Below are 27,657 nucleotides of genomic sequence, written 5' to 3'. Positions count from 1 at the left end.
ATCTCTAAGGTCCCTTCCAATCTCAGCCATTCTATGATTCTGATCTCCTTCTGCTTCAAACTATTACCATTTGTCCTATCACTGACTCAGCTGTTGCACTCCATGTTCTGGCTGGTATCCAAGGTTTCAAGAAAAGATTCTCCCCTCATCTTTTCCAGTTGAGACAAAATGCAGGTTTGATTGACTGATGATCAGTTGCTCCTGTGCAAACCTAAATTCTTTCTTTGATAAGAGGACCAGTTCATATCTTTTTCCTGCCAAATGTAGCTTAGATCTGCTACACAAGGCTGCAGCAGAGCAGTTGAGTCAATGCCACTTAGTGAATATCTAGTTCAGAGACTAGAGGGTTAGTCTGAGGATGGAGGTGGTCTAAGTGAAACAACTGGCCTGGCTCAGGAGCAGTGTGGGCAGCAGGACAAGGAAGGTTATTCTTCCCCTGAACTCAACACTGCTCAGGCCACACCTTGAGTGCTGTGTCCAGGTCTGGGCTCCTCAATACAAGAGAGATGTTGAGGTGCTGGAAGGTGTCCAGAGAAGGGCATCAAGGCTGGTGAGGGGCCTGGAGCACAGCCCTGTGAGGAGAGGCTGAGGGAGCTGGGGGTGTGCAGCCTGCAGCAGAGAAGGCTCAGGGCAGAGCTCATTGCTGTCTACAACCACCTGCAGGGAGGCTGTAGCCAGGTGGGGTTGGGCTCTGCTGCCAGGCACCCAGCAACAGAGCAAGGGGACACAGGGTCAAGCTGTGCCAGGGCAGGTCTAGGCTGGATGTGAGGAGGAAGTTGTTGTCAGAGAGAGTGATTGGCATTGGAATGGGCTGCCCAGGGAGGTGGTGGAGTCACTGTCTCTGGAGTTGTTGAAGCCAAGCCTGGCTGAGGCACTTAGTGCCATGGTCTGTTTGATTGGCTAGGGCTGGGTGCTAGGTTGGACTGGCTGAGCTTGGAGGTCTTTTCCAACCTGGTTGATTCTGAGAGGGTTAATCTAAGGATAAAGGTGGTCTAAAGGAAACAACTGCTTCTATTTCCCTAGTTACAAAACCTCAAACCACTCACCTCAAAAAAAACCCCAACCCAAAACCCCAAACCAGCAAAGCTAAATGGAAAGTTGGAGCAAGGGATGTTAAAAATAAGGAAGTTTTCCCAAGGACTGGCTTGATGCCTGACCTTGCATTGTTTTAAGTAATGACCTTGGCACCAGAACCCAGCAGAATTCTCTGATGAAGATTTGTGGAGTGTTGTCAGTACATGACAATTGAGGAAGTGCATCTGCAGAACACATGTATTGGATACAGAAAAAAAACCCAATAAGATAATGCCTGTCAAGGCTAATGGTAAGCTCCCAGGAAACAGCAGAAGTTCTTATTGTCACAGCATGATGAGCTGGAGAGAAATGCAAATGAGAGCTGAAGATGTATTAAGGAAGGTGTTCTGTTAAGAGCAAGGTGCAATTAAGGCATTGTGCTGAATCCTTTCTGCTGAGATGGCCTTTGGAGTGTTCCCTGCGGCTCTGGCTGCTGCATTGATTTAAGCTGGTTGAAGTGCAAGGGAAGGAACACTCTGGGAATCAACAACCTTTGATGAAGGGACAGAAGCTATCGACAGCTACCTGAAGGGAGGCTGTAGCCAGGTGGGGCTGGGCTCTTCTCCCAGGCAACCAGCAACAGAACAAGGGGACACAGTCTCAAGTTGTGCCAGGGCAGGTCTAGGCTGGATGTTAGGAGGAAGTTGTTGGCAGAGAGAGTGATTGGCATTGGAATGGGCTGCCCAGGGAGGTGGTGGAGTCTCTGTGCCTGGAGGTGTTGAAGCCAAGCCTGGCTGGGGCACTCAGTGCCATGGTCTGGTTGATTGGCCAGGGCTGGGTGCTAGGTTGGACTGGCTGAGCTTGGAGCTCTCTTCCAACCTGCTTGATTCTATGATTCTATGATTTCAACATGGGGATAAGAACTAAAATATTTAGACTTCCTAGAGTAAATTTAGGTAGTTTAAGTATGAACACAGAATTAACTAGAAAAGGCCTTCCAGGTGATTGAGTCCAACCTGTCACCTGACACCTTCTAACTAAACCATGAGTGTAAGCTCTTGCATCTTGTAGTGAGCTCCTGGAACAGCTTTCTTAGTGAAACAGCAGAATGGAGAGCTGCTTGGAAGACTTTGTCCAGTCCTGGAGGGATCTTTGGAGGACTGGACTTCAGTAGTTATCATAATCATAGAATCAACCAGGCTGGAAGAGACCTCCAAGCTCATCCAGTCCAACCTAGCACCCAGCCCTGGCCAATCAACCAGACCATGGCACTAAGTGCCCCAGCCAAGCTTGGCTTCAACACCTCCAGCCACGGCCACTCCACCACCTCCCTGGGCAGCCCATTCCAATGCCAATCACTCTGTGAAGAACTTCCTCCTAACATCCAGCCTAGACCTGCCCTGTCACAGCTTGAGACTGTGTCCCCTTGTTCTGTTGCTGGTTGTCTGGGAGAAGAGACCAACCCCCACCTGGCTACAGCCTCCCTTCAGGTAATTCATGGAATGGCTTGGAAGGGACCTTGAAGAGCATCTTGTTTACCCTGCTGTAGGCAGGGACACTTTCCAGTAGCCCAGGTTGCTCAATGCCCTCAGGCAGGGGGCATCCACAACCTCCCTGGGCAACCTGTTCTGGTGTCTCCACTCTCTCACTGTAAAGAATTTCTTCTTCATCTCCAGTCTCCCCTCTTCCAGCTCAAAGCCATTGCTCCTCCTGCTCGTGTCACAAGTCCCTCCCCAGCTCTCCTGTGGCCTTCTTCAGGTACTGGAAGGCCACTGTATGACCTCCCCTAAGCCTTCTTTTCCCCAGGCTGAACAGCCCCAACTTCACTTCCCTGACCTGAAGAGGTTATTTCATCCCTGCTGAGACCTACAGCTCCTACCTTCCAAAGACAAGCATGTCAGGACCACCCCAGCTGAGACACTGAAAAAATGAAGCCATTTATTGATGCTGAGGCTCTGCCCTGGCAACATTCATTATGCCAACACAGAATTCTCCCAGAGCAGGAGCTCTGGATCTAAGCTGTAAAGTGACATTGTTCTACAGGAGCTGAAATGTGGTAAACAGCAAGGAAATATTTTTTGGGGAGGGGGAACAAAACCAACCAAACCAAAAAATCAATTCTTTCCCAAGTGGTAAAAATGAGAAGCTGGAGGAGTTCTCCTTCAAGCTGCTATGCCCAAAACCAGCTCATAGACTCTTTGTAACTTACCAGCTCATAGACTCTTTGTGACTTACCAGTTCATAGATTCTTTGTAACTTGAGAATCTTTTCTTGATGTGAGTGTTTTGTGCTTCTTGTTCTTCCCAGCTGCCCTGTGGTCACCGCTGTAAAGAGGTTTGCCACTCAGGCAGCTGCCCTCTGAACTGCAGCCAGAAGGTTAAACTTCGATGCCTCTGTAAGAGACTGAAAAAGGTAAGTTCTTCAAGTTGCCCTCATGAGAATTTGCTTGATTCTAAGTTGTCTCTGGTGCAGATTTGAATCACAGAACTCTAGAATGGTTTAGGTTGGAAGGGACCTCAAAGATCATTCGGTTCCAACCCCTCAACGTCAGCAGGGACACCTGCTGGGTGCTAGATTGGCCTGGATGATCTTGGAGGTCTCTTCCAACCTGGTTGATTCTATGATTGTATGATTCTAGTTGGGATGTCCCTGCTGCCTGCAGGAGAACTGGACTAAATGACCTTTAGATGTCCCTTCCAGCTCAGTGCATTCTGTGATTTCACAACGAGAAGAACAGAAATTGATGCCAAGTCTTGGCAACTAATAGCAACTTAATGCCAAAATAATTATCTGGCTTAATTATGAGGTGCTTAAATTATTTTTCCTGGACCCAGTTGTCTTCTGAACCATCCAAATGAATTACCATTTCCCAGAGCCTCTCAGCTTCTCCTAGAGATGTTTTGTGCCATCAGAAGTCTTCCAGGTTGGGTGACACAGAAACGAAGTGCTTCAGATTGAAGAGTCTCTGCCTACAGATAATCAGCTTTTGGTTTTGTTAGTATTAGGAGGAGGGCAGGAAGTGTGAGGCAGAATTCTTTGTTTTTCTGTTTGCTTTTTTGCCCTTTCCCCTCATGAGCAGACCTGCAGTCTCCAGCCAGTATATGAAACAACTGAGACTCTGAATGCCAGCTCTTTCTGCCAGAGTTCAGGAGCTCTTCTTACTTTGCCTTGGGCAAATAAGTGAGAAAAGATGAGAAACTAAACTGTGGACTGTTTGATTTAATCCTGTTTTCAGCTGAGTTCAGGAGAAGGAAAAGAGGAGAATCAGTCAGGATTGGAAAGGACCACAAGGAGAAAGGACCACAAGGATCATCTAGTTCCAACCCCCTTGCCATGGCCAGGGACAGCTCACACTGCATCAGGCTGTCTAGAGCTGCATCCAGCCTGGCCTTAAACACCTCCAGGGATGAGGCTTCCACTACCTCCCTGGACAACCCCTTCCAGGGCTCTCATCACCCTCATGCTGAACAACTTCTTCCTAACATCCAGTCTGAATCTTCCCATTTCTAGCTTTGTTCCATTCTCCCCAGTCCTAGCACTGCCAGACAGCCTAATAAATCCCTTCCCAGCTTTCTTGTAGGCCCTCTTAAGATGCTGAAAGGCCACAGTGAGGTCACCTTGGAGCCTTCTCCTCTCCAGACTGAGCATCCCCAACTCCCTCAGCCTCTCCTCCTAGCAGAGCAGCTCCAGCCCTCCAGGACAATTTAATACAGCTTTACAGGCTCAAAGAACTTTTAGCCATTAGCTTTATTTTCAGGGTAACCAATGATGTCCTAAACAATGCTTTACAGTTCTTTTCATAGAGAAATGGCTAAGTAACTAAATCTTAACATGGGAAAATGATTATAAAAGGTTCACATTTATACTTAACAGGAAATCCAGTGCAGCAAGATACAAGAAGGCCAAATTGCCCTGGAGTGTGATGCATTGTGCAAGGAAATGAAACGGAAGGCATCTGAGGTAATGTATCCATTCTAGCTGTAAGTTCTTCCCAGTGATTCAAGGAAAAGGGGGAAAAAGTGAGCACAGAATCCTTTTTCAAGCAAAAAAAATAGGGAATCACAACACAAGGAGTTGTTCTGTTTAATAGCAGCTGTTTGTTTTTTCCAGACATGCATTTGGCTTAGTGAGGAGAATTGGTAAGCAGTGTTAATGAGCACAGTCAAATGCTGTGTTAAAACAATGCTCTTTTAGTTACTGGGGGGGGTTTAAGCTGTGAGAAGTGGTTCTTACCCTCAACCACTGAGAGCAAAGGATGGTCAGTGCTGATAAAATCATCACTGTTGATGATCGTGCTGTAGGGTTAGTGCCAGGCCACTTGACAGGGCAGTGTGAAATCTGCTTTTTCCAGTGGAAGTCTCACAGCTCACTGCAGCTCAACTCGTCAAGCATGAAGAGTGGAATCCTGTCACACTCTGTTAGCTGAGTTTGCAGCAGTTGCAGTGTACTTTTTAGCCTGCTGGAAGTGTGCCTTCTTCCTAATTCTGCTGGTTTATGAAGTAAAGAAATGGCTACATGCTGTTATCCAGAGACAGAAAGTCTACCTTTTGTAACAAGTAGTGCTTAAGTTATAGAATCATAGAATCAAGCAGGTTGGAAGAGAGCTCCAAGCTCATCCAGTCCAACCTAGCACCCAGCCCTATCCAATCAACCAGACCATGGCACTAAGTGCCTCATCCAGGCTTTGCTTCAACACATCCAGGCACGGCCACTCCACCACCTCCCTGGGCAGCCCATTCCAATGCCAATCACTCTCTCTGCCAACAACTTCCTCCTAACATCCAGCCTGGACCTCACCTGGCACAGCTTGAGGCTGAGTCCCCTTCTTCTGTTGCTGGCTGCCTGGCAGAAGAGCCCAACCCCACCTGGCTACAGCCTCCCTTCAGGTAGTTGCAGACAGCAATGAGCTCTGCCCTGAGCCTCCTCTTCTGCAGGCTGCACACCCCCAGCTCCCTCAGCCCCTCCTCATAGTGTTTGTGTTTAGGCCTTTCACCAGCTTCATTGCCCTTCTCTGGACACCTTCCAGCACCACAACATCTCTCTTGAATTGAGTGGCCCAGAGCTGGACACAGTTCTAGGGTAGGGTGTCCCTGCCCATGGCAGTGGGGCTGGAAGTAGATGATCCTTGTGACTGATTCTATGACTCTACATTTGGAGTGGTTTTATTTGTAGCTACAAAGTTCTAGTCCAGTTCTTTCTAGGCATCTTTTTCTAGCCTGCAGTGGCTTGTAAATGCCAAAGTGAATTGATCTTCAATCAGATGCCCCTGACAGAAGTAGATTGTGTCACTTGCTGTTTAATGTGTCCAAAATGGAATAGGTCTGTTTAAAAACTACAGTTCCAAAACCTAAGTCTGTTACCTCTTTATGAAGTCCTTTCTGCATGGCACTTCAGAGGGATCCACTGAGTCTTTTACTGGACATTTTATTGAAGGAAGAGTTCTAGAAACATATGTCCATGCTGTGATGAGAATGGTTAAGTTTCCTTCTGTGTATCTTATACAAATACAGAATCAAGAGGATTGTTTGGTTGGAAAACACCTCTTAAGATCGTTACCATCGACGTAACACCACTGAACCCAAGTCCCAAAGTGCCATATCTGCTCCACCACCTCCCTGGGCAGCCTGCTCCAGTGCCTGACCACTCTTGCAGGGCCTACAGAAAAGCTGGGGAGGGACTTTTTAGGCTTTCAAGGAGTGACAGAACTGGGGTGAATGGAGCAAAGCTGGAGGTGGGGAGATTGAGCCTAGACATGAGGAGGAAGTTGTTGAGCATGAGAGTGGTGAGAGGCTGGAATGGGTTGCCCAGGAAGGTGGTTGAGGCCCCATGGCTGGAGGTGTTTGAGGCCAGGCTGGCTGAGGCTGTGTGCAGCCTGCTCTGGGGTAGGGTGTCCCTGGGCATGGCAGGAGAGTTGGAACTGGCTGCTCCTTGTGGTCCGTTCCAACCCTGACTGATTCTGTGCTTAAGCTCAGAAGGAGGCTCAGGGGTGATCTTATTACTGTCTACAACTACCTGAAAGGACATTGTAGCCAGGTGGGGGTGGCCTCTTCTCCCAGGCAACCAGCAATAGAACAAGGGGACACAGTCTCATGTTGTGGCAGGGGAGGTCCAGGCTGGATGTTAGGAGGAAGTTGTTGTCAGAGAGAGTGATTGGCATTGGAATGGGCTGCCAAGGGAGGTGGTGGAGTTGCTGTCCCTGGAGGTGTTCAAGCACAGCCTGGATGAGGCACTTAGTGCCATGGTCTAGTTGACTGGATAGGGCTGGGTGCTAGGTTGGACTGGATGAGCTTGGAGGTCTCTTCCAACCTGGTTGATTCTATGAATTTGTTCCTAATAGTCAACCTAATCCTCTCCTGGTGCAATTTCATTTGTTTCCCCTTATCCTGTCACCTAATACTAAAGAGATCAAAGTCCTCCTCATTACAAGCTCCTTTCAAGAAGTTGTAGAGAGCAGTGAGGTCTCTCCTCAGCATCCTCTTTTCCAGGCTAAACAACCTCAGCTCCCTCAGCTTCCCCTCTAGGTTCTTCAGACCCTTCACTGTATTTGTTCCCCTTCGCTGAACCCACTCCAGCAACTCATTTTCTGTCTTGTGATCACACCAGTGCAAAAAGCAGTTCTTGTCTTTTTATCTCCCCACATTCATGGGTCACTTTGCCTTTCGAGCTGCAGTTCTGCCATTAGATGGCAGTGAAATAGCAGCAGGCTGCTTCTGCAGTGTTTTCCATGCCAGACCTGCTCCTTTCAGATGGGCTGAAAGGCTGAAAGGGTCTTGTGTAGACTTTTCTCAAGGGAGGTTCTGCTGTAGAGCCTTGATTAATAGAATCATAGAATCAACCAGGTTGGAAGAGACCTCCAAGCTCATCCAGTCCAACCTAGCACCCAGCCCTATCCAGTCAACCAGACCATAGCTCTACATGCCTCATCCAGTCCAACCTAGCACCCAGCCTTATCCAGTCAACTAGACCAGAGCTGACTTGATGGAGGTTTTGGTTGCCTTTGCTGAGAGCCATGCTACAGGAGTAGTTACAACTCTGTAAGAAAATAGGTTTGCAGTAGTTGCTGATCACTTTGTGTGTTTGCACAGATCAAAGAGGCAGAAGCCAGAGCTGCTATTGAAGAAGAGAAAAGAAGACAACAGGTATCAACCTTCCTTTTCCCTCATTCACTTCCTCCTCACTTTGTCCTTGTTAGTAAATCATTTAATTTACATGCAGCTGAAGCTGTGCAGTTTGTAATGTGCTATCTCACTCAAAGGTAAGTGCTGTGAATGATTTACAGGGCTGAAAAGCTCACCTGTTTTCCCAGTTTTCATTCTTTGGTGAGAATTGTCAGCATCATCAGTTCACTCTTGCATCATTATGACAGTGCCTTATGTAGTTTTATCTTAATAATACTGAGGACTCCTGACTTGAATCAGAACACTTCATAATGCCCCCACAGAATTGCTGAATAGCCTCCTCAGAGAGAGAAATATTGGGGGGAGCCTCCCTTCTGCCAGCCAGAGCCTGGGCTGCAGCAGCAGAAGTGTGGCCAGCAGGGCCAGAGAGGTGATTCTCCCCCTCTACTGTGCTCTGCTGAGACCCCACCTGGAGTACTGCATCCAGCTCTGGAGCCCCTGGGACAAGAGGGCTGTGGAGATGCTGGAGAGTGTCCAGAGAAGGGCCAGGAGGATGCTGAGAGGCTGCAGCAGCTCTGCTGTGAGCACAGCCTGAAAGAGTTGGGGCTGTGCAGGCTGGAGCAGAGGAGGCTCCCAGGGGACCTTCTTGTGGCCTTCCAGGATCTGAAGGAGCCTACAAAAAGGCTGGGGAAGGACTTTTGAGGCTGTCAGGGAGTGCCAGGTGTGGGGGGAATGGAGCAAAGCTGGAGGTGGGAAGAGTCAGGCTGGATGTGAGGAGAGAGTTGCTGAGCATGAGAGTGGTGAGAGGTTGGAATGGGTTGCCCAGGGAGGTGGTTGAGGCCCCATGGCTGGAGGTGTTTGAGGCCAGGCTGTGTGAGGCTGTGTGCAGCCTGCTCTAGGGTAGGATGTCCCTGCCCATGGCAGGGAGGTTGGATCTAGCTGATCCTTGTGGTCCCCTCCAACCCTGCCTGATTCTATGATCATGAGAGATTGAGGAAGGCTAAACCAGTCTTTGTCCTTCAAGATCTTGGGGGGTGTGGTGGGAAATGCTTATTTGCTGTAACTGCTGCTGCTGGTGAGCATGTGTCCTCAGCACTGTCACCCAAGAAGCTTCTGTGCCAGCTGCCTGGAGGCTCTGCCAGTAATGGGATTTCAGGCAAAAAGTGTGGGCTTGCTTGGTGGTGCTGGCTGGGTTGGGTTTGTCATCTGGAGGCTGCAGCCTCACTGCTTCTGAAACTCCCAGGTAGCTCCTGCCTGTGCCTGACACCAAATCATGTTCCAAGTCCTGAGTGTGCTTTCTGCCTCACTTCACCTGCCACAGCAGCTCTGTGTTGGGCTGGAGTTGTGTTTTCAGCTGCACATCACACAGCAGCAGCTCACTGCCTGCTTGACAGGGGGTGCCAGAAGCTTGCTCACAGTCCTGTTCCTCTTGTGCTATTGTCCCAATCTTGTCAGGTTTCTCTGTTGGTCACAACTTCTGTTATGCAGACTTTGATTAATTGCCTCAGGGCTTCATTAAAGTGTTATGGCTGTCATGCTCTGACATGACACACTGAGGAGTGTGCCCACCCCTCAGGTAGGGCAAGCATCCCTCAGGTAGGGCAAGCATCCCTCAGGTAGGGCAAGCATCCCTCAGGTAGGGCAAGCATCCCTCAGGTAGGGCAAGCATGCAGGTGGGTGCCTGTTCCCCAGGGCACCAGGAACTGTTGTGTGATCATAGAATCGTCTGGACTGGAAGAGACTCTAGCAAATGAACTTCACAGTGACAGCCACAGGATCACAGATGTTAGGGGTTAGAAGGGACCTGCAGAGATCATCCAGTTCATCCCCCTTAATAGAGCAGGACCATCCAGGGCAGCTCACAAAAAAGTCATCCAGACCAACCCCCTCAGCAGTCAGCAGGGACATCCTCAGCTAGAATCAGGTTGCCCAGAGCCCTGTCAAGCCTCACCTTAAATATCTCCAAGGGCATCCCTGGGCAACCTGTTCCCGGGTTTCACCATCCATAGTAAAGAGCTTGTTCCTAACATACAGTCGAGCTCTGCTCTTCTCTAGTTTGGAGCCACTGCCCTTTGTCCTCTTACCACAGGCCTTTGCAAACAGTCTCTCTGTAGCCCCCTTTAGGTACTGGCAGGCTGCTATTAGGTCTCCCCAGAGCCTTCTCTTCTCCAGCCTGTTTCAGTTTCAGTTGGAAGGCAGTTAAAATAGAATCATAGAATCAAGCAGGTTGGAAGAGACCTCCAAGCTCATCCAGTCCAACCTAGCACCCAGCCCTATCCAGTCAACCAGACCATGGCACTAAGTGCCTCATCCAGGCTTTGCTTGAAGACCTCCAGGGACGATGCCTCCACCACCTCCCTGGGCAGCCCATTCCAATGCCAATCACTCTCTCTGTGAAGAACTTCTTCCTAACATCCAGCCTATACCTACCCTGGCACAGCTTGAGACTGTGTCTCCTTGTTCTATTGCTGGTTACCTGGGAGAAGAGGCCACCCCCCACCTGGCTACAATGCCCCTTCAGGTAGTTGTAGACAGTAATAAGATCACTCCTGAGCCTCCTCTTCTCCAGGCTAAACAGGCCCAGCTCCCTCAACCTCTCCTCAAAGGATTTGTGCTCCAGGCCCCTCACCAGCCTTGCTGCCCTTCTCTGGACATGTTCCAGCACCTCAACATCCTTCTTGAATTGAGGGGCCCAGAACTGGACACAGTACTCAAGGTGTGACCTGAGCAGTGCTGAGCACAGGGGCAGAATAACCTCCCTTGACCTACTGGCCACACTGTTCCTGATGCAGGCCAGGATGCCATTGGCTCTCTTGGCCACCTGGGCACACTGCTGCCTCATCTTCAGCTTACTACAACCCCAGCAGCTCTCTCAGCCTATCCTCTTGGCAGAGGAGCTGCAACCTCCTGATCATTTTCGTGGCCCTCCTCTGGACCTGCTCCATCAGGTCCATGTCCTTCCTCTATAGAGGGTTCCAGGTTTGTATGCAGTAGTCCAGGGGAGGTCTGAGCAAAGTGTAATGCTAATTGCTACCTTCATGCCTCAAGCATCAAAAGGTTTGGGTGAGATTAACAGTATATATTTATTGAGTGTACTCCCTTCTGACAGTAGTTTGCATCTTCTTCTGTGCCCTTACAGATGTCAGGAGCAACCTTTTATGCAAAGTTCATCTGTTAGTCACAGCTTCTTCAGACCTGTTTTGATGAATACATCATGCAGCTCTTTATGTGCTCTGGTAACTCTGCACAGTTGTTTCTTGACATTTGCTATATTTGGTAGCAGCTTCTGCTAACATCATTTACAGATGGAATCACTTAGCTCTTAGTGGAAAGGAAATGGCTTGGGTAGGCTTCTCATCATGGCCCTACCAGCCACATTATCCCTCTGCATCAGTCCCCAACCTTTACTGCTCCCTGGGGTTGTTCTTTCCCAGGACACAGTCTCAAGTTGTGCCAGGACAGGTCTAGGCTGGATGTTAGGAGGAAGCTCTTCACAGAGAGAGTGATTGGCATTGGAATGGGCTGCCCAGGGAGGTAGTGGAGTCACTGTGCCTGGAGGTGTTGAAGCAAAGCCTGGATGAGGCACTTAGTGCCATGGTCTGGTTGACTGGCTAAGGCCGAGGGATAGGTTGGACTGGATGACGCCATGTGAGGGTTCTCATAGCTGCTAAGAGGTGGACAAAAAGATCATTGCTTTGATTGTTTAACGATTCAGAACCAGGCTCCCTCTCTGTCCCACTCTAGTGTAAAAGATTGGATTACAGGTAGCCAAGAGAGCCAATGGCATCCTGGGCTGGTTCAGGAGCAGTGTGGCCAGTAGGACAGGAGAGGTTATTCTGCCCCTGTGCTCAGCACTGCTCAGGCCACACCTTGAGTGCTGTGTCCAGTTCTGGGCTCCTCAATTCAAGAGAGATGTTGAGGTGCTGGAAGGTGTCCAGAGAAGGGCAGCAAGGCTGGTGAGGGGCCTGGAGCAGAGCCCTGTGAGGAGAGGCTGAGGGAGCTGGGGGTGTGCAGCCTGCAGCAGAGGAGGCTCAGGGGTGACCTCATTGCTGTCTGCAGCTACCTGAATGGAGGCTGTAGCCAGGTGGGGTTGGTCTCTTCTGCCAGGCAGCCAGCAGCAGAAGAAGAGGACACAGTCTCAGGCTGTGCCAGGGCAGGTCCTAATATCTTGTCTGAAGCGAAGAACTTCCTAACATCCAGTCTGCAGCTATCCACTTTTAGTTTTGCTCCATTCTCCTCAGTCCTATCACTACCTGACACCCTTAAAAGTCCCTCACCAGCTTTCTTGCAGGCCCCCTTTAGATACTTGGAAAGCTACATTCAGATCTCCTCAGAGCCTTCTCCTCTCCATCTGTAAGACCTGAAGAACTTTGCACATGCCTCCAGATTTGGGATTTTGCAAAAGCTGTTTCATGAAAGCACTTTCTGCTTTTCTCATGGAGGATTAGCTAGCTGAAAGTAATCTTGTTTCAAGGAGCAGGCTGTGGAACTTTGTCTGAACTTTTCTCCCATGTCATCACAGAAGTGCCAACAATTTCTGCCTTTCTTAGGTACAAAGGTACAGACATCAGACTGGGTCCCTTTCTCCTGCTAGTGCTGGTGTCTGGCGTGAGAATGATCAGTGCTGGGCCTGGTCCTCTTCAGTGTCTTTGTTCAATATCTTTATTGATGATCTGGACGAGGGGATTGAGTCCAGCATCAGTAGGTTTGCAGATGACACCAAATTAGGAGCAGGTGTGGAGCTGATGGAGAGCCCTGCAGAGGGACCTGGCCAGGCTGGATGGGTGGGCAGAAGCCAATGGGATGAGATTGAACAAGGCCAAGTGCAGGGTTCTGCACTTTGGCCACAACAACCCCAAGCAGCACTACAGGCTGGGGCCAGAGTGGCTGAGAGCAGCCAGGCAGAGAGGGACCTGAGGGTACTGGTAGAGAGGAGCTGAAACTGAGGCAGCAGTGCCCAGGTGAGCAGCAGAGCCAATGGCATCTTGGGCTGGCTCAGGAGCAGTGTGGCCAGCAGCACAGGGGAGGTTCTTCTTTCCTTGTACTCTGCACTGCTCAGGCCAGGATGACCTTACAGGTCTCTTCCAAGCTGGTTAATTCTATGATTGGGGAAGTGAGATCTGCTCAGTGAACCCCTGGCAGGTATTTGCTGTCAGCAGAGGCAAACCAGGCATCAGGCAGTCTCCAGTGCCAGAGGAAAATTGTATTTGCTGAGCTACTGCTCTGCCCATTTCCCCAAACAGTCTTATTCTTGTTTCTTTAATGCACCTTATTGTCTTAGTGCCTCTCTTCCTGGCAGTGCTGCAGTAGTACTCACGTAGCTTGTGGCCAGGCTTTGTCTCTGTTCACTGTCCATGTTTCCTCTGCCTGAGTTTGTGCCTTTTGCCCAGCCAGTCCTGGCTTGCTGCACTCCTGCTGCTCTCTCTTTCACTTCATCCTGTCTCTCTGCTCTGTTGCCCCAGGCTTTCTCTAACTGCTGACAGCTTTGCCCCAAAATCTGAATGATGGTTGAACCTTTTCTGTCTCAACTCTCTTTTATGGTATCCTTTCTGATTTTCTTAGCAATCAGATGGCTTCTCATGGGAGTCTCATCCCAGTCTTGCACTCAGTTTTTCAGGCTGCCAAGTTGCAGATGTATTTCAGCTTTCTGCCCTACACTGAGTTTTGTCTGTATGCTCTTTTAATCAAGGTGCTGGAGTCACCATCCCTGGAGGTGTTCAAGCCAAGCCTGGCTAAGGCACTTAGTGCCATGGTCTAATTGATTGGATAGGGCTGGGTGCTAGGTTGGACTGGGTGAGCTTGGAGGTCTCTTCCAACCTGGTTGATTCTATGATTAAAAGGATGTGGAGGAAAATGAGGAATAGGGATCAGAGCATCCTAGTGTTCAATCCAGGCATCACCCTGAAATCACAGAATCACAGAACCTTAGAGCTTGGATGGGACCTCCAGAGATCATCCAGTCCAAGCCCTCTGCCTAGCAGGATCCTCTAGGGTTTGTTCACACAGGAGTGCATCCAGGCAGGTTTGGAAAGTCTGCAGAGGAGACTCCACAACCTCTCTGGGCAGCCTGTCCAGTGCTCTGAGACCCTCGCTGTAAAGAAGTTTCTCCTCATGTTGAGGTGAAAGATTCTCTGTTCCAGTTTGTGTCTTCTGGCTTATTGCTGCTGAGCACCAAAAAGAGCTTGGCCCCAGGCACTGACCCCCACCCCTCAGAGATTTGTGCACATTGCTCAGATCTCCTCTCAGCCTTCTCTTCTCCAGACCAAACAGCCCCAGGGCTCTCAGCCTCTCTCCACAGGAGAGATGCTCAAGTCCCTCAGTCATCCTCGTGGCTCTCTGCTGGACTCTCTCCAGCAGCTCTCTCTCTCTCTTGACCTGGGGAGCCCAAAACTGGACACAGTATTGCAGGTGTGGTCTCAACAGGGCAGAGTAGAGGGGCAGAAGAACGTTCCTAGCCCTTCTGGCCACTCTTTTCCTGATGACCCTCAGGCTGCCTTTGGCTCTCTTGGCCCCAGGGGCACACTGCTGGCCCATGCAGAACTTTCTGTCCACCAGGACTCCAAGGTCTTCCTCCATGGAGCTGCTTTCCAGGAGGACAGCCCCCAACCTGTACTGGTGCTTGGTGTTGCTCCCTAAATGCAGGACCCTGCACTTGTCCTTGTTAAACTCCACATGGTTTTATTGAACTTCATGTGGTTGGCATTCTTATTTCTTCTTATTTCTTCCAGTTGCTTTGCTTCATTTTTGGCTCTTAGGGCTTTCTTTTGAAGTCTGATCTGTACCTACCACAGTCAGATACCAGTGACTAACTGCTGGGTTCTAACACTAATAATATCATTCCATAGCAGATAGAATCTTGTTGTGCATATCTAAGGTGATAGCTGTCAGCCAAAAATTAAGCTGAGCATACAAAATACCAAGAACTGGGGGGGAAGATGATAGGTTTTTCCTTTGGTTTATGTTTCTGTTCAGTTCTGGTTTTAGCAGGGAGTGCACCCTTGTTATGGGGGGGAGGGCTCTGAAGATTATAGAATCACAGAATCAGTCAGGGTTGGAAGGGATCACAAGGATCAGACAGTTCCAACCCCCCTGCCATGCCCAGGGACACCCTACCCTAGAGCAGGCTGCACACAGCCTCAGCCAGCCTGGCCTCAAACACCTCCAGCCATGGGGCCTCAAACACCTTCCTGGGCAACCCCTGCCAGCCTCTCACCACTCTCATGCTCAAGAACTTCCTCCTCATGTCCAGCCTGACTCTCCCCACCTCCAGCTTTGCTCCATTCCCCCCACTCCTGTCACTCCCTGACAGCCTCAAAAGTCCCTCCCCAGCTTTTTTGTAGGCCCCCTTCAGATCCTGGAAAGCCACAAGAAGGTCACCTGGGAGCCTCCTCTGCTCCAGACTGCACAGCCCCAACTCTTTCAGTCTGTGCTCACAGCAGAGCTGCTGCAGCCCTCTGAGCATCCCCGTGGCCCTCACAATAGGCAGGGACACCTCCCACTAGAACAGGTTGCTCCAGGCCTCATCCAACCTGGCCTTGAACACCTCCAGGGAGGTTGTGGAGCACAGAATCACAGAATGTGATCAAAGATTACATTCTGTGATTCTGTGATCCACAACCTCCCTGGGCAACCTGTGTCAGTGTCTCACCACCCTCACTGCAAACAACTTTCTAATATCCAGTTTCAGTCTCCCCTCTGCCAGTTCAAACCCATTCCTCCTCATCCTGTCATTACAAGCCCTTGTCAATAGTCCCTCCCCAGCCTTGCTGTTGCCCCCTTCAGATACTGGAAGGCCACTCCAAGGTCTCCTCAAAGCCTTCTCTTCTCCAGACTGCACAGCCCCAACTCTCTCAGCCTGTCTTCACAGCAGAGCTCCTGCAGCCCTCTCAGCATCTTTGTGACCCTCCTCTGGATTTACTCCAACAGTTCAATGTCCTTCTTGTGTTGGGGGCTGCCAGTTGGCTTAATATCATGGTTTTGGGGAAGGTTATTTGATACCTGCATGTTTCCTTGGGTTTAATTTTGAGACAATCATTAACTGCTTCTGGTTTTCTTCCTCCAGGCTGAACTGGAAGCTTTTGAAAACAGGTTAAAAGGACGAAGAAAGAACAAGAGAAGAAAGGATGAAGTAGAAGTTGAGCAATCATCATGGCAAAAATACAAGAACCTCATTCTGCTGCCAGCATTGGGAGTTGCTGTTGTGATGGTTGCATGGCTCATGGTCTACAACGACTGAAACAACTTAGTGGTTCCTATACCTCAGCTGGACTTTAGGTAGCTGTTATCCCTAGAATGTTAGTCTGTGTACAACAGAACTTCACATGCATAGGTTATGTATGGACACTGTTTGCCAAGGAAAGTGCAGGGGAGGGAGGAAATGTCACCTTTTGTGTTAGGAGAGCACAAAACTCAATTCAGACACTAAGTAGTAGTAGATTTGAGTCTGCAGTAAAGTGCTGATGCAGTTCCTCTGAGTGAGATCAGTTAACCATCTCCTCTCTTAACACATTGTGCTGCTTTCCTTGCCTCCAGTTCTTAATGTTAAATATAGCTTAGTATAAAATGCTTTATTGACTATTTCTTTCTGTTGCAATCAGGTTAGTGGTTTATTGAAGATTAATGTTCTTCTGCTAGTCTTTAGGTGCATCTCACAACTTGCTTGCTTCAAGCCAGCTTTAACTGTAACAACTAATGGGGAACTTCGCATCCCTTAGGCTTGGGTGTTCTGGGGCCTCATGGCAGAGCTTTGTTCACAGAAAGGAACTGTCTTGCAAGTCAGCTACATCACAACCAATAAAAAGGACACCCCCTCCTCACAGACTGTTTGGTTGTTCCTCTCCTGCCTTTGCTTCCTCAAAACCAAACTGATGGAAAGCTTCACTTACTGGAGACAAACAGACTGAACATGGGGGTGGAGTAGTTTCAGGGTACTGGGCTGTGTTCTCATCACTGCCCCCATCCCCAACAGCAGAAGAGCACTCTGAAATTGACTTCAAAGCATCTCTTGACTGTGTGTGTAGAGAAATGTCACACGAGGCACTTAGTGCCATGGTGGTCTGGTTGACTGGACAGGGCTGGTGCTAGGTTGGGCTGGATGATCTTGGAGATCTCATCCAACCTGCTTGATTCTATGATTCTATGATCAGAGTATTTCCATGGGTGTGCAAACCCCTAACTGAACAGCTTCACAAGGCAGTTGTGTGTCATTCTGAAGCCATCTGCACAACCCTTGCTGGTCATACATGAACTAGCTCATCATTTAAATGTTTCTTTTCCTTGATGACAGTTCACAGTATTTTGCTTTTGGAATGTCCATGCAGGTAGCTGAAAAGTGCTTACAAGATTCCATGAGGTATTAAGGTCATCCTTGTACTAAAGACATCTAATTTCATCACAGATCCTGCAAAAGCCTTGAGACAAGTTGGTGAAATTAGCAGAGAAGATTGCAGTTTGTTGGGAACCTCTTTTCATAGAATCAACCAGGCTGGAAGAGACCTCCAAGATTATCCAGTCCAACCTCATCTCCCAGCCCTATCCAGTCAACTAGACCAGAAAAGAAAGTTGTTGTTTTTTCAGCTGGATAGGTGAAAAGGAAAGTTGTCTTTTTTTCAGCTGGATAGGTGAAAAGTAGATTTGGGTTTGTTTTTTTCAGCTGGATAGGAGAAAAAGAAAGATTTGGGTTTGTTTGTTTCAGATGGATGGGTGAAAAAGAAAGATTTGGGTTTGTTTGTTTCAGATGGATAGGAGAAAAAGATTTGGGTTGGTTTGTTTCAGCTGGATGGGTGAAAAAGAAAGATTTGGGTTGGTTTGTTTCAGCTGGATGGGTGAAAAAGAAAGATTGGGGTTTGTTTGTTTCAGCTGGATAGGAGAAAAAGATTTGGGTTGGTTTGTTTCAGCTGGATAGGTGAAAAAGAAAGATTTGGGTTTGTTTGTTTCAGCTGGATGGGTGAAAAAGAAAGATTTGGGTTTGTTTGTTTCAGCTGGATAGGAGAGAAAGATTTGGGTTGGTTTGTTTCAGCTGGATGGGTGAAAAAGAAAGATTTGGGTTTGTTTGTTTCAGCTGGATAGGAGAAAAAGATTTGGGTTGGTTTGTTTCAGCTGGATGGGTGAAAAAGAAAGATTTGGGTTTGTTTGTTTCAGCTGGATAGGAGAAAAAGATTTGGGTTAGTTTGTTTCAGCTGGATGGGTGAAAAAGAAAGCTTTGAGTTTGTTTGTTTCAGCTGGATGGGTGAAAAAGAAAGATTTGGGTTGGTTTGTTTCAGCTGGATGGGTGAAAAAGAAAGATTTGGGTTTGTTTGTTTCAGCTGGATAGGTGAAAAAGATTTAGGTTGGTTTGTTTCAGCTGGATGGGTGAAAAAGAAAGCTTTGAGTTTGTTTGTTTCAGCTGGATGGGTGAAAAAGAAAGATTTGGGTTTGTTTGTTTCAGCTGGATGGGTGAAAAAGAAAGATTTGGGTTTGTTTGTTTCAGCTGGATAGGAGAAAAAGATTTGGGTTTGTTTGTTTCAGCTGGATAGGTGAAAAAGAAAGATTTGGGTTGGTTTGTTTCAGCTGGATAGGTGAAAAAGATTTTGGGTTTGTTTTTTCAGCTGGATAGGTGAAAAAAGGAAGGGTTTATTGTGGGTTTTTTCAGCTGGATAGGTGAAAAAGTTCTTTGTTTTCAGCTGAACAGGTGAAAAAGTAAAACTTTATTTTTTTCAGCTGATGCCTTGTCCAGAAATACACAGAGATACCTTTGTAGCTGAAATATGCAGAACAACACAAATGAGGCTCTTGTGGAAACAGCTTTTCTCTTGTGTGCTCATAACTCAGTTTTCTGTTTACTGCCAGCTTTTTCTTCAAAACAAGTGCCATATAAAGTTCTTCCTTGCCTCTACAGCTGAAAAAAATACAAAGAAGAAACCTCTCTCTCCAGAGCTACAACAATGACCTGCACTTGATTTATGGATTTGCTGTAGTTCTTGGTGTTCTTTTCTGCCTGTTTTGCAGTATTTCTGTGAAGGGCTGGAGAAGAAAAGACTGGCTGCTCAGTTAGCATCTTTGTCCTGAAAAGAAAGCCCATCATAGAATCAAGCAGGTTGGAAGACATCTCCAAGCTCAGCCAGTCCAACCTAGCACCCAGCCCTGTCCAGTCACCCAGACCATGGCACTAAGTGCCTCATCCAGGCTTTGCTTCAACACTCCAGGGGCAGTGACTCCACCACCTCCCTGAGCAGCCCATTCCAATGCCTGGCCACAACTTCCTCCTACAATTCAGCCCATATCTCACTTGGCACAACTTGAGACTGTGACCCCTTGTTCTGTTGTTTAAGACATGCTGGGGGCTTTTAGATGCTGTTAAAATAAAGGTATAAAGTAACAGGATTCTGGGCAGCCTGATCTAGTTGAGGATGCTCCTGTTGACTGCAGGGGGGAGTTTGGACTAGACCTTTGGAGGTCCCTTCCAACCCAGACTGGATGATCTTGGAGGTCTCTTCCAACCTGGTTGATTCTATGATTCTGAGTCTAGCTCTGAAATCTTGATTCAAAATAGTTCTGTGTACCTCACCCATCCATCAGAGTCCTTTGCACTCTGTGGGGCTGCCTGCTGAACCAGATACTTGTTTCTTGGCATAAAGGTAAGTGAGTGTGGGGGGGTTCAAGCAGTCTGCAGTTCAATAAATCACTGATTTCTGCTTGTGTGTTTAATTGCTTTTACAGTTATTTCTTTGCCTTTTTTGGGTTGGAGCCACATAAAATCAACCAGGTTGGAAGAGACCTCCAAGCTCATCCAGTCCGACCTATCAGCCAGCCCTGTCCAGTCAACCAGACCATGGCACTAAGTGCCTCATCCAGGCTTTGCTTGAACACGTTGCAAAGCTTGACCACTTCTGAAGTGAAAGGTACCAGAGAAAATCACCTTTTATGCAGTGTCCATTAAATAAAAGAGAGAATTCTAGGAAGGAAATAATGAATTGAAGGTAGGGATTTTTATTCTCCCCCCCACCCTCCCCAGCAATCTCAGTGTAAAATGTTGTTACATAATGTAAGAAGCAAATACTTTTAGTGGTGTTTACCAATAAACCCCCATGGTGATAAATAGACATTAAATGATACCTGCAGCTAGAAGGAAGTTGGAGAGAGAGGGAAACCTGATGAGGAGGAGATTTAGCATGCAGAATATTGAGCTATGTGTAAAGAAACGGGGGAGGTGAGGCTTCATCCTTCAGCTGAACCAAGGTGCTTACAAATTTGGGTTACACTTTGGATTGGAAACTTCCTTGGGCAAGTTTTGTGCCCTGTTAACAGTGACAGAGTTTATTGTGTGAGTTAATTTTAGGTCAAAACCAAGTCAGACAATAAATGCATCACAAAACAACTTGAACAGAACAAGGGGACACAGTCTCAGGTTGTGGCAGGGGAGGTCTAGGCTGGATGTTAGGAGGAAGTTGTTGTCAGAGAGAGTGATTGGCATTGGAATGGGCTGGGGAGGGTCCTGGAGCACAGCCCTGTGAGGAGAGGCTGAGGGAGCTGGGGGTGTGCAGCCTGCAGCAGAGGAGGCTCAGGGCAGAGCTCATTGCTGCCTGCAGCTGCCTGCAGGGAGGCTGTAGCCAGGTGGGGTTGGGCTCTGCTGCCAGGCAACCAGCAACAGAAGAAGGGGACACAGTCTCAAGTTGTGCCAGGGGAGGTCTAGGCTGGATGTTGTTAGGAAGTTGTTGTCAGAGAGAGTGATTGGCATTGGAATGGGCTGCCCAGGGGGGTAGTGGAGTCACTGTGCCTGGAGGTGTTGAAACAAAGCCTGGATGAGTTAGCACCATGGTGCAGCTGACTGGCCAGGGCTGGGTGCTAGGTTGGCCTGGATGAGCTTGGAGGTCTCTTCCAACCTGCTTGATTCTATGATTCTATGAACATTAGTTTGTTCTCCAAGACTGGTACAAGAAAGCAGCAAACTTCTTCTAGGAAATTTCTGGGTTTAATAAATAACTAAATAGGGTTTTTTTCATAGTTGTAAACGTGCAGAGCAGGTGGAGTGAGTCCAGAGGAGGCCACAAAGATGATTCACACCTCTGCTGTGAGGACAGGCTGAGGGAGCTGGAATTGTTCAGCCTGGAGAAGAGAAGGCTCCAGGGGAACCTTAGAGCTGCCTTCCAATAGCTGAAGAGATCCTGCAGGAAGGCTGCAAAGGAACTTTTCCTCAGAATGTCTAGAGACAGAGCAAGAGGGAATGGTTTGAAGCTGAGGGACAGTAGATTTAGACTGGATCTCAGGAAAAAGTTCCTCAGGGCAAGGTTGGTGAGACTCTGGAACAGGTTGCCCAGGGAGCCTTTGGCACCTCTAAAATACAAGACCTGCAGTGCCAGGATGCACTCCTTTATGTCTGCAGACTCACTGTTATTTGTGGCTGCCTCCTCCCTGGGAGTGTTAAAAACCAGGTTGGATGAGGCCTTGAATCTAGTTGAGAGGTGTCCCTGGGCGTGGTGGGGAGGTTGGAGGAGATGAGCTCTGAGGTTCCTTCCAACCTGAGCCATTCTGTGGTGATGATGGTGAGTTGCCAGCCTGCAGCAGAAGTTGCAGGCATGCTTTCTGTTGCCTACTCTCCCTGCTCAGATTCACTGAGCTGGCATTACACAATTGCATTCCTTCTTGTTATGGCTCCAGCAGCCTTCTGAGAGTGGGCTGGGGAAGGAGATTAAGACCTAGTAAATGGGCATGGATTTACTAGATGAGTTTGCTTGGCCTCATCAGGAAGTGTAGCTGATTTATTAGGCATTTGTCCTGACCTTATCTACCAGAGAAGGAAATGGTACGATGCAGATAGCACCAGAATTTGAGAGGGCTTCTCTGCTTGGTTGTGGCTGTACAGCACAGCACTCCGAGGCCATCATCTCTGCAGTTCCAGCTCCAAAACGTCTCTGCTCTACACCAGTGATGTCCCTGTGTGGTGTGGGATCAGAGCACAGACGCTTAGCCTGAAGGATGTTTCTGTGCTGGGCAGTAGAAGCTTGAAACGTGTGGTAACAACTCTGGTGCATGCTTTAGGGTGGAGTATTCATGTGTGGACAGTCTGTGGGTGACCCTCTCCTCAGTTTCACTTAGTTCAGATATTCCTCTTCTGCTTTGATTTCAACCCATCCCTAGGTGTTACCTGTGGGCTCTGAAGGTGCTCTGTTCCTCTTCTGCTTTGGTTTCAACCCATCCCTAGGTGTTATCTGTGGGCTCTGAAGGTGCTCTGTTCCTCTTCTGCTTTGGTTTCATCCCATCCCTAGGTGTTACCTGTGGGCTCTGAAGGTGCTCTGTTCCTCTTCTGCTTTGATTTCAACCCATCCCTAGGTGTTACCTGTGGGCTCTGAAGGTGCTCTGTTCCTCTTCTGCTTTGGTTTCATCCCATCCCTAGGTGTTACCTGTGGGCTCTGAAGGTGCTCTGTTCCTCTTCTGCTTTGGTTTCAACCCATCCTAGGTGTTACCTGTGGGCTCTGAAGGTGCTCTGTTCCTCTTCTGCTTTGGTTTCATCCCATCCCTAGGTGTTATCTGTGGGCTCTGAAGGTGCTCTGTTCCTCTTCTGCTTTGGTTTCAACCCATCCCTAGGTGTTACCTGTGGGCTCTGAAGGTGCTCTGTTCCTCTTCTGCTTTGGTTTCAACCCATCCCTAGGTGTTAGCTGTGGGCTCTTAAGGTGCTCCTTATCTGTGGGCTTTTAAGGTGCTCATTTTTCTTTCTTCATTAATATAACTCTGTTTGTGTCTGCCCTTATTGTTCAATCAGTTGTTCTAAAGAAGTGGAGATGTTGTTGTGGCATTTGACTAGGAGGGAAAATGCAAGGTAAGAGTTAGAGAAAAGTGAGATGTGGTCAAGTCATTTGGAAGATACTGAGCCATGTTTGCTTCTTGCCACTAATGGTTACATGTTGATGAATGATTTGGACTCTGCATTAAAATGTTTAAACACCTGTAAAGGGTTAACCCTCCTGGGGGACTGGTCTTGATCCTGACCCCAGGTCCTCCTAACTCCTCCCCGAGGGGTGAGTCCAAACCTTACTCCAGGTGTAGTGGTTAGCCCATTCCCTGTATAGCCTCCTACAAGACCAGAGGAACTTCATGGTTTGTTCTTTTTTTGCCCTGCCTCCCTGTCTCTGTTCTAATTTAAATTCCCAGAGAGACTCCAATATATTTGATAGAACCAAACAACAATTTATAGACTGCCCTTCCCTCTTCCCTTTTCCATCCCAAAAGGAAGGAATTAGATGTAGAGAGAGGGAAAAAGTAAGCACACCCAAACAATCTCACTGTGATTTGGAAGCTAAAAAGAAGAAAAGTTTAACGATAAATTAAAAGGTATCTGAGATAGGGAAGTTACAAAGGTATAGGGAAGGGAAAACAAATACACAATGTGTAAATGCAACCAGATTGTTTGGTGGTGATGGCTTTGTGCACCTCCTGGGTGATGGCCACGTGGTGAAACAAAGAGAAACCAGAACAGGGTGGTGATGCTGGTAGGCAAGGAGGGCAGAGCAGAGAGAGAACAGGCAGTGTGTCCCCCCCCGTGCTTTTCACAGTCTCACAGTATCACCAAAGTTGGAAGAGACCTCACAGATCATCAGGTCCAACCCTTCACCACAGAGCTCAAGGCCAGACCATGGCACCAAGTGCCACGTCCAGTCCTGCCTTGAACAGCTCCAGGGACGGTGACTCCACCACCTCCCCGGGCAGCCCATTCCAGTGTCCAGTGACTCTCTCAGGGAAGAACTTTCTCCTCACCTCCAGCCTAAATCTCCCCTGGCACAGCCTGAGGCTGTGTCCTCTTGTTCTGGTGCTGGGCACCTGAGAGAAGAGAGCAACCTCCTCCTGGCCACAACCTCCCCTCAGGTAGTTGTAGACAGCAATAAGGTCACCCCTGAGCCTCCTCTTCTCCAGGCTAACCAATCCCAGCTCCCTCAGCCTCTCCTCGTAGGGCTGTGCTCAAGGCCTCTCCCCAGCCTCGTTGCCCTTCTCTGGACACGCTCAAGCATCTCAATGTCCCTCCTAAACTGGGGGGCCCAGAACTGAACACAGTACTCAGGGTGTGGTCTAACCAGTGCAGAGTCCAGGGGCAGAATGACCTCCCTTTCTAGGCCTTTAGACAGGAAGGGGGAATGAGCTAACCCTGAGTCACCTGGTGGTGTTCAGACCCACCCCTGGGGAAGGGGCAAGACCACCTAGGGCCAGGTTCAAGGTCGCTCCCCCTGGAGGGTTAACCCTGTACACAGCACCACCCTCCTGTTCCTGCTGCTCTTTGTTTTACCACGAGGTGGAGGAGCCCATTGTCACCAATCTGGTTGTAGCTATGTACTTTGTAGCTTGTTTTCCCTTCCCTGTACCTCTTTGTAACTCCCCTACCTCAAATACCTTTTGTGTATCGGTAAAGGTTTTCTCTTGTAACTTCCAAATCCAAGTGAGACTATTTATTTGAGTGTGTTTTACCTTTTCCTCTCTACCTCTGATTCCTTTCCTCTGGGAAAAAAAAAGTGGGAGGGGAGAGGGAAAGGTATGCTATAAATTGTCATTGGTTCTCTTAACTATATTTGAGTCTCTGGGAAATTTCAACTAGAAGGAAGACAATGCCAGCAAACAAGCTCCTGATATGGAGAAGTGTATCAATGTGAGCTCTGTGACTTGTCAGTCAGAAAGTAGTAGGCTAAATGGCAGCTGTCTAGAAGTCAGTGCTAATCTGAGGGAGCTGTGGCTCCCTTCCAGCATTATTTAATCTAAGTAACTCTTCCTCATGCAGTGATTTCCATTAAATTGCCAGCAAAGCCAGACCTTGGCTTCAGCTTTCTCTGCGTGCTGAACTCTGTGGCTGAGTCCTGTAGTTGTGAATCTGCAATTTCAGTGACTTTCCTACTCGGGGAAATGAGATTAGGAGTCAGGCTTGGTTTGAGGTTTGGAATTCACAGCCCTGCTGCTGAACCCACCCAAAGCCGAGCTGGCTTTGTGGCGTGAGCACTGTGCAGCACCCCTAGCTTACAGTTTCTAGTTGTTCTTACTGTAACTTTTCTTGCCAGGGTTAACTAACCTCTGAAATGCTGTAGCAAGTAGAGAATTATCCCTCTTTTTGTCAGCATTACAGCACAAAGTGTTGTTTTACATGAAGCAGTGTGAGCATTTTACGTAGACACTCTTGCTCCTGTCTCCTCTTCTGCTTTGCCTATTGTTTCTGCAATTCTTTTAAAACCAAAACCAAACCAACTCACTCCCCAGAGGGGACTTTGCTTGGCTGGGTGAAAAAAACGAGGCAGGAATGCCTTGCCACAAGCAGGAGTTAACTTCTGTGCAGTGGCACTCCAGAGTCACAGGGTGCCCAGCCTCTGGCCCAGAAAGTTTGCTCCCAAACAGAAAGTGACAGGGCCTAAATTTGAAAGTATGGAAACAAAGAGAGATGGGGAAGAGGCTGAGAAACAGCTTGGGGAGATGTGTTTGTCTTGTATATGAACTAACTCTGCACAAAGGGGATCTTCCTCACTGATAGCCAAGAGTCTACAGCTACCTGAGGGGAGGTTGTGGCCAGGGGGAGGTTGCTCTCTTCTCTCAGGTGGCCAGCACCAGAACAAGAGGACACAGCCTCAGGCTGTGCCAGGGGAGATTTAGGCTGGAGGTGAGGAGAAAGTTCTTCACTGAGAGAGTCATTGGACACTGGAATGGGCTGCCCGGGGAGGTGGTGGAGTCGCCGTCCCTGGAGCTGTTCAAGGCAGGATTGGATGTGGCACTTGGTGCCATGGTCTGGCCTTGAGCTCTGTGCTAAAGGGTTGGACTTGATGGTCTGTGAGGTCTCTTCCAACCTTGGTGATACTGTGAAGAGTGGTGACCAAGGATAGAAGCCATGTTCATATCGAGGTGGTTCACATTTCTTTAGGGGTGTGTGTGTGTGGGGGGGTGTTCTGAGTCACATTTTGAATGGTGGCATTTCAACAACACAATCAGGAGGAAAAATAGAAGGCTTTCTGCTCTATGTTATCTTAGAAATGAACTGTGGTGCCAGTGCCAGTTCCCTGTCACTCCTGGAAGGGTCCTGTTGTGCATCTCTTCTAGTAGCACCCACTTCTGCCCATCAACCATGCTTTGTGTCCCACTGACTTTCTCCTTCTTGGATAACACATACGAGCTCCGTTGTGTGCACAAGCACAGGCTTCAGCCAGACTTGCCATCTTTGGATGCAGGTACAGGGAAGAGGGAACAAAAGCATTGAAATTCAAGTCTGAAAGCCGAAGTCTTTGTGAGGTGAGGCATTTGCTTTGTCATTTGCAGCTTCGGGCAGCACTTGACGTGAGACCTTTGCTTTAAGAGCTTTGCACCACCCAACGCACCTCTCCCGCTCTCAGGTCGTTGGGGTCACTCACGGTCAGGACCCCTGCGGGGACAGGTGCAGTGTCCCCAGCCGTCGTTGTCTTGCGCTGGAGGGAGGAGGCACGACGGGCTTGCGTGGCTCCTGGACCCGTCGGCGCCTCCGGGAGAGCTGCCTCCTGGCAGAATCCCCTCTCCTCCGCTTCTGCTGTCCCGGCGGCAGCGCCCGGTGCCGCTTTCGGTCCCCGCTCTCTGGAGGTCGGGCTGGGTGGGGAAGGGAGAGCCCCCGCGCTACGGCGGGAAGCGTCGCAGTGCCTGCAGCCGCGAAACTTCCTATGCCTGGGTGAAACGAAAGCCTCTGCATGACCGCGAAGTGCTGTTAAAAGCATCCAGAAGGCAGACGAGTCCTCCGGCGCCTGGAGAAGTCCTGCGCCAGGGAGCCGCGGAGGAAAGGACCTCGGAACCCAGCCTGGGCTTTGCCACCCTCGGCCCTGAACTCTGCGCTCGAACTCGGCGGGTCGGTGGGTCCCAGCTGCGCTGGGGTGTTCCCGGATCGCTTCCGCCACAGGTGTGGATTTGGGCGGCTCAGGAGCAGAACCGCAACCAGACAGGGTGAGGAGTACGAAGGGCGAGCTCCGCCGGCTTCTGCCTCGCACATGGTCCTTGGCTCAGGCACGCACCTGAAGCCTTTCAGGGCGTAATGAGGCGTCCTTAATGGGAGTGAGGCCAGGGCAAGGGCTGTGCCCACCTTATCCGCCCTCCCTGGGGAACGGCTTGGAGAGCGCAATTAGCGAGTGGGCTGTCAGTCAGCTTGCCCTCAAGGGACAGAGCCTGGTGTGCAAAAGGGGTGGGGATGTGGCGGCTTTCTCGCTGAGGTTTGTTATTATTGGGTGGAGGAGGGGGAGGGGGTGTCTGCCGAGCAGACAAAATGCGGAGCTCCCTCCCCGCAAGTGTGTATGTGCGGGAGGTGGGTGGCCGCGGTTCGTCAGAGAGACCGAGGTGGAGAAGCGACTAAAGTGCTTCAGCAGCGGACGGAGCATGCACTCTGCTCGCCAGTTCCCTGCCCTGCCTGCGGAGGAGGAGCGCTACCGGCAGGTCCTCTCCGCCAACCGGGTAAGGCGAACTCGAAGGCTCTCTTCTCCGCTTATGGGGCCGGGGACTTGCGAGAACGGCTGGCTCCGGTGCTCAGCGACCCTAAGGCTGCAGGTGGAGACCTTAGCGGGACGCGCAGCCTGGG

The 27,657-nt window shown here is 49.2% G+C and overlaps 2 protein-coding genes across 3 annotated transcripts in view; both read left to right on the top strand.

Moving 5' to 3' along the window:
- The window catches only part of NFXL1 (nuclear transcription factor, X-box binding like 1), a 59,509-nt gene extending 42,561 nt beyond the window's left edge, over positions 1–16,948 (top strand). Inside the window, exons 19-22 of the mRNA XM_064149225.1 lie at positions 3,322–3,426; positions 4,888–4,974; positions 8,100–8,153; positions 16,195–16,948. Of these exons, the coding sequence (XP_064005295.1) occupies positions 3,322–3,426; positions 4,888–4,974; positions 8,100–8,153; positions 16,195–16,368 (420 nt within the window). The 3' untranslated portion in view covers positions 16,369–16,948. The remainder of the gene's footprint in view (positions 1–3,321; positions 3,427–4,887; positions 4,975–8,099; positions 8,154–16,194) is intronic.
- A 10,110-nt stretch (positions 16,949–27,058) lies between these two features.
- CORIN (corin, serine peptidase) overlaps positions 27,059–27,657 on the top strand; it is a 179,658-nt gene continuing 179,059 nt past the window's right edge. Inside the window, exon 1 of one of the 2 annotated variants that reach the window (XM_064149223.1) lies at positions 27,059–27,533. In XM_064149223.1, coding sequence (XP_064005293.1) covers positions 27,135–27,533 — 399 coding nt within the window. In that variant the 5' untranslated portion in view covers positions 27,059–27,134. The remainder of the gene's footprint in view (positions 27,534–27,657) is intronic. The other variant, XM_064149224.1, reaches the window with a different exon arrangement.

The sequence above is a fragment of the Pogoniulus pusillus genome, chromosome 9 (assembly GCF_015220805.1).
Source record: "Pogoniulus pusillus isolate bPogPus1 chromosome 9, bPogPus1.pri, whole genome shotgun sequence".
Taxonomy (NCBI): domain Eukaryota; kingdom Metazoa; phylum Chordata; class Aves; order Piciformes; family Lybiidae; genus Pogoniulus; species Pogoniulus pusillus.
This window is presented reverse-complemented; position numbering and strand designations above follow the sequence as displayed.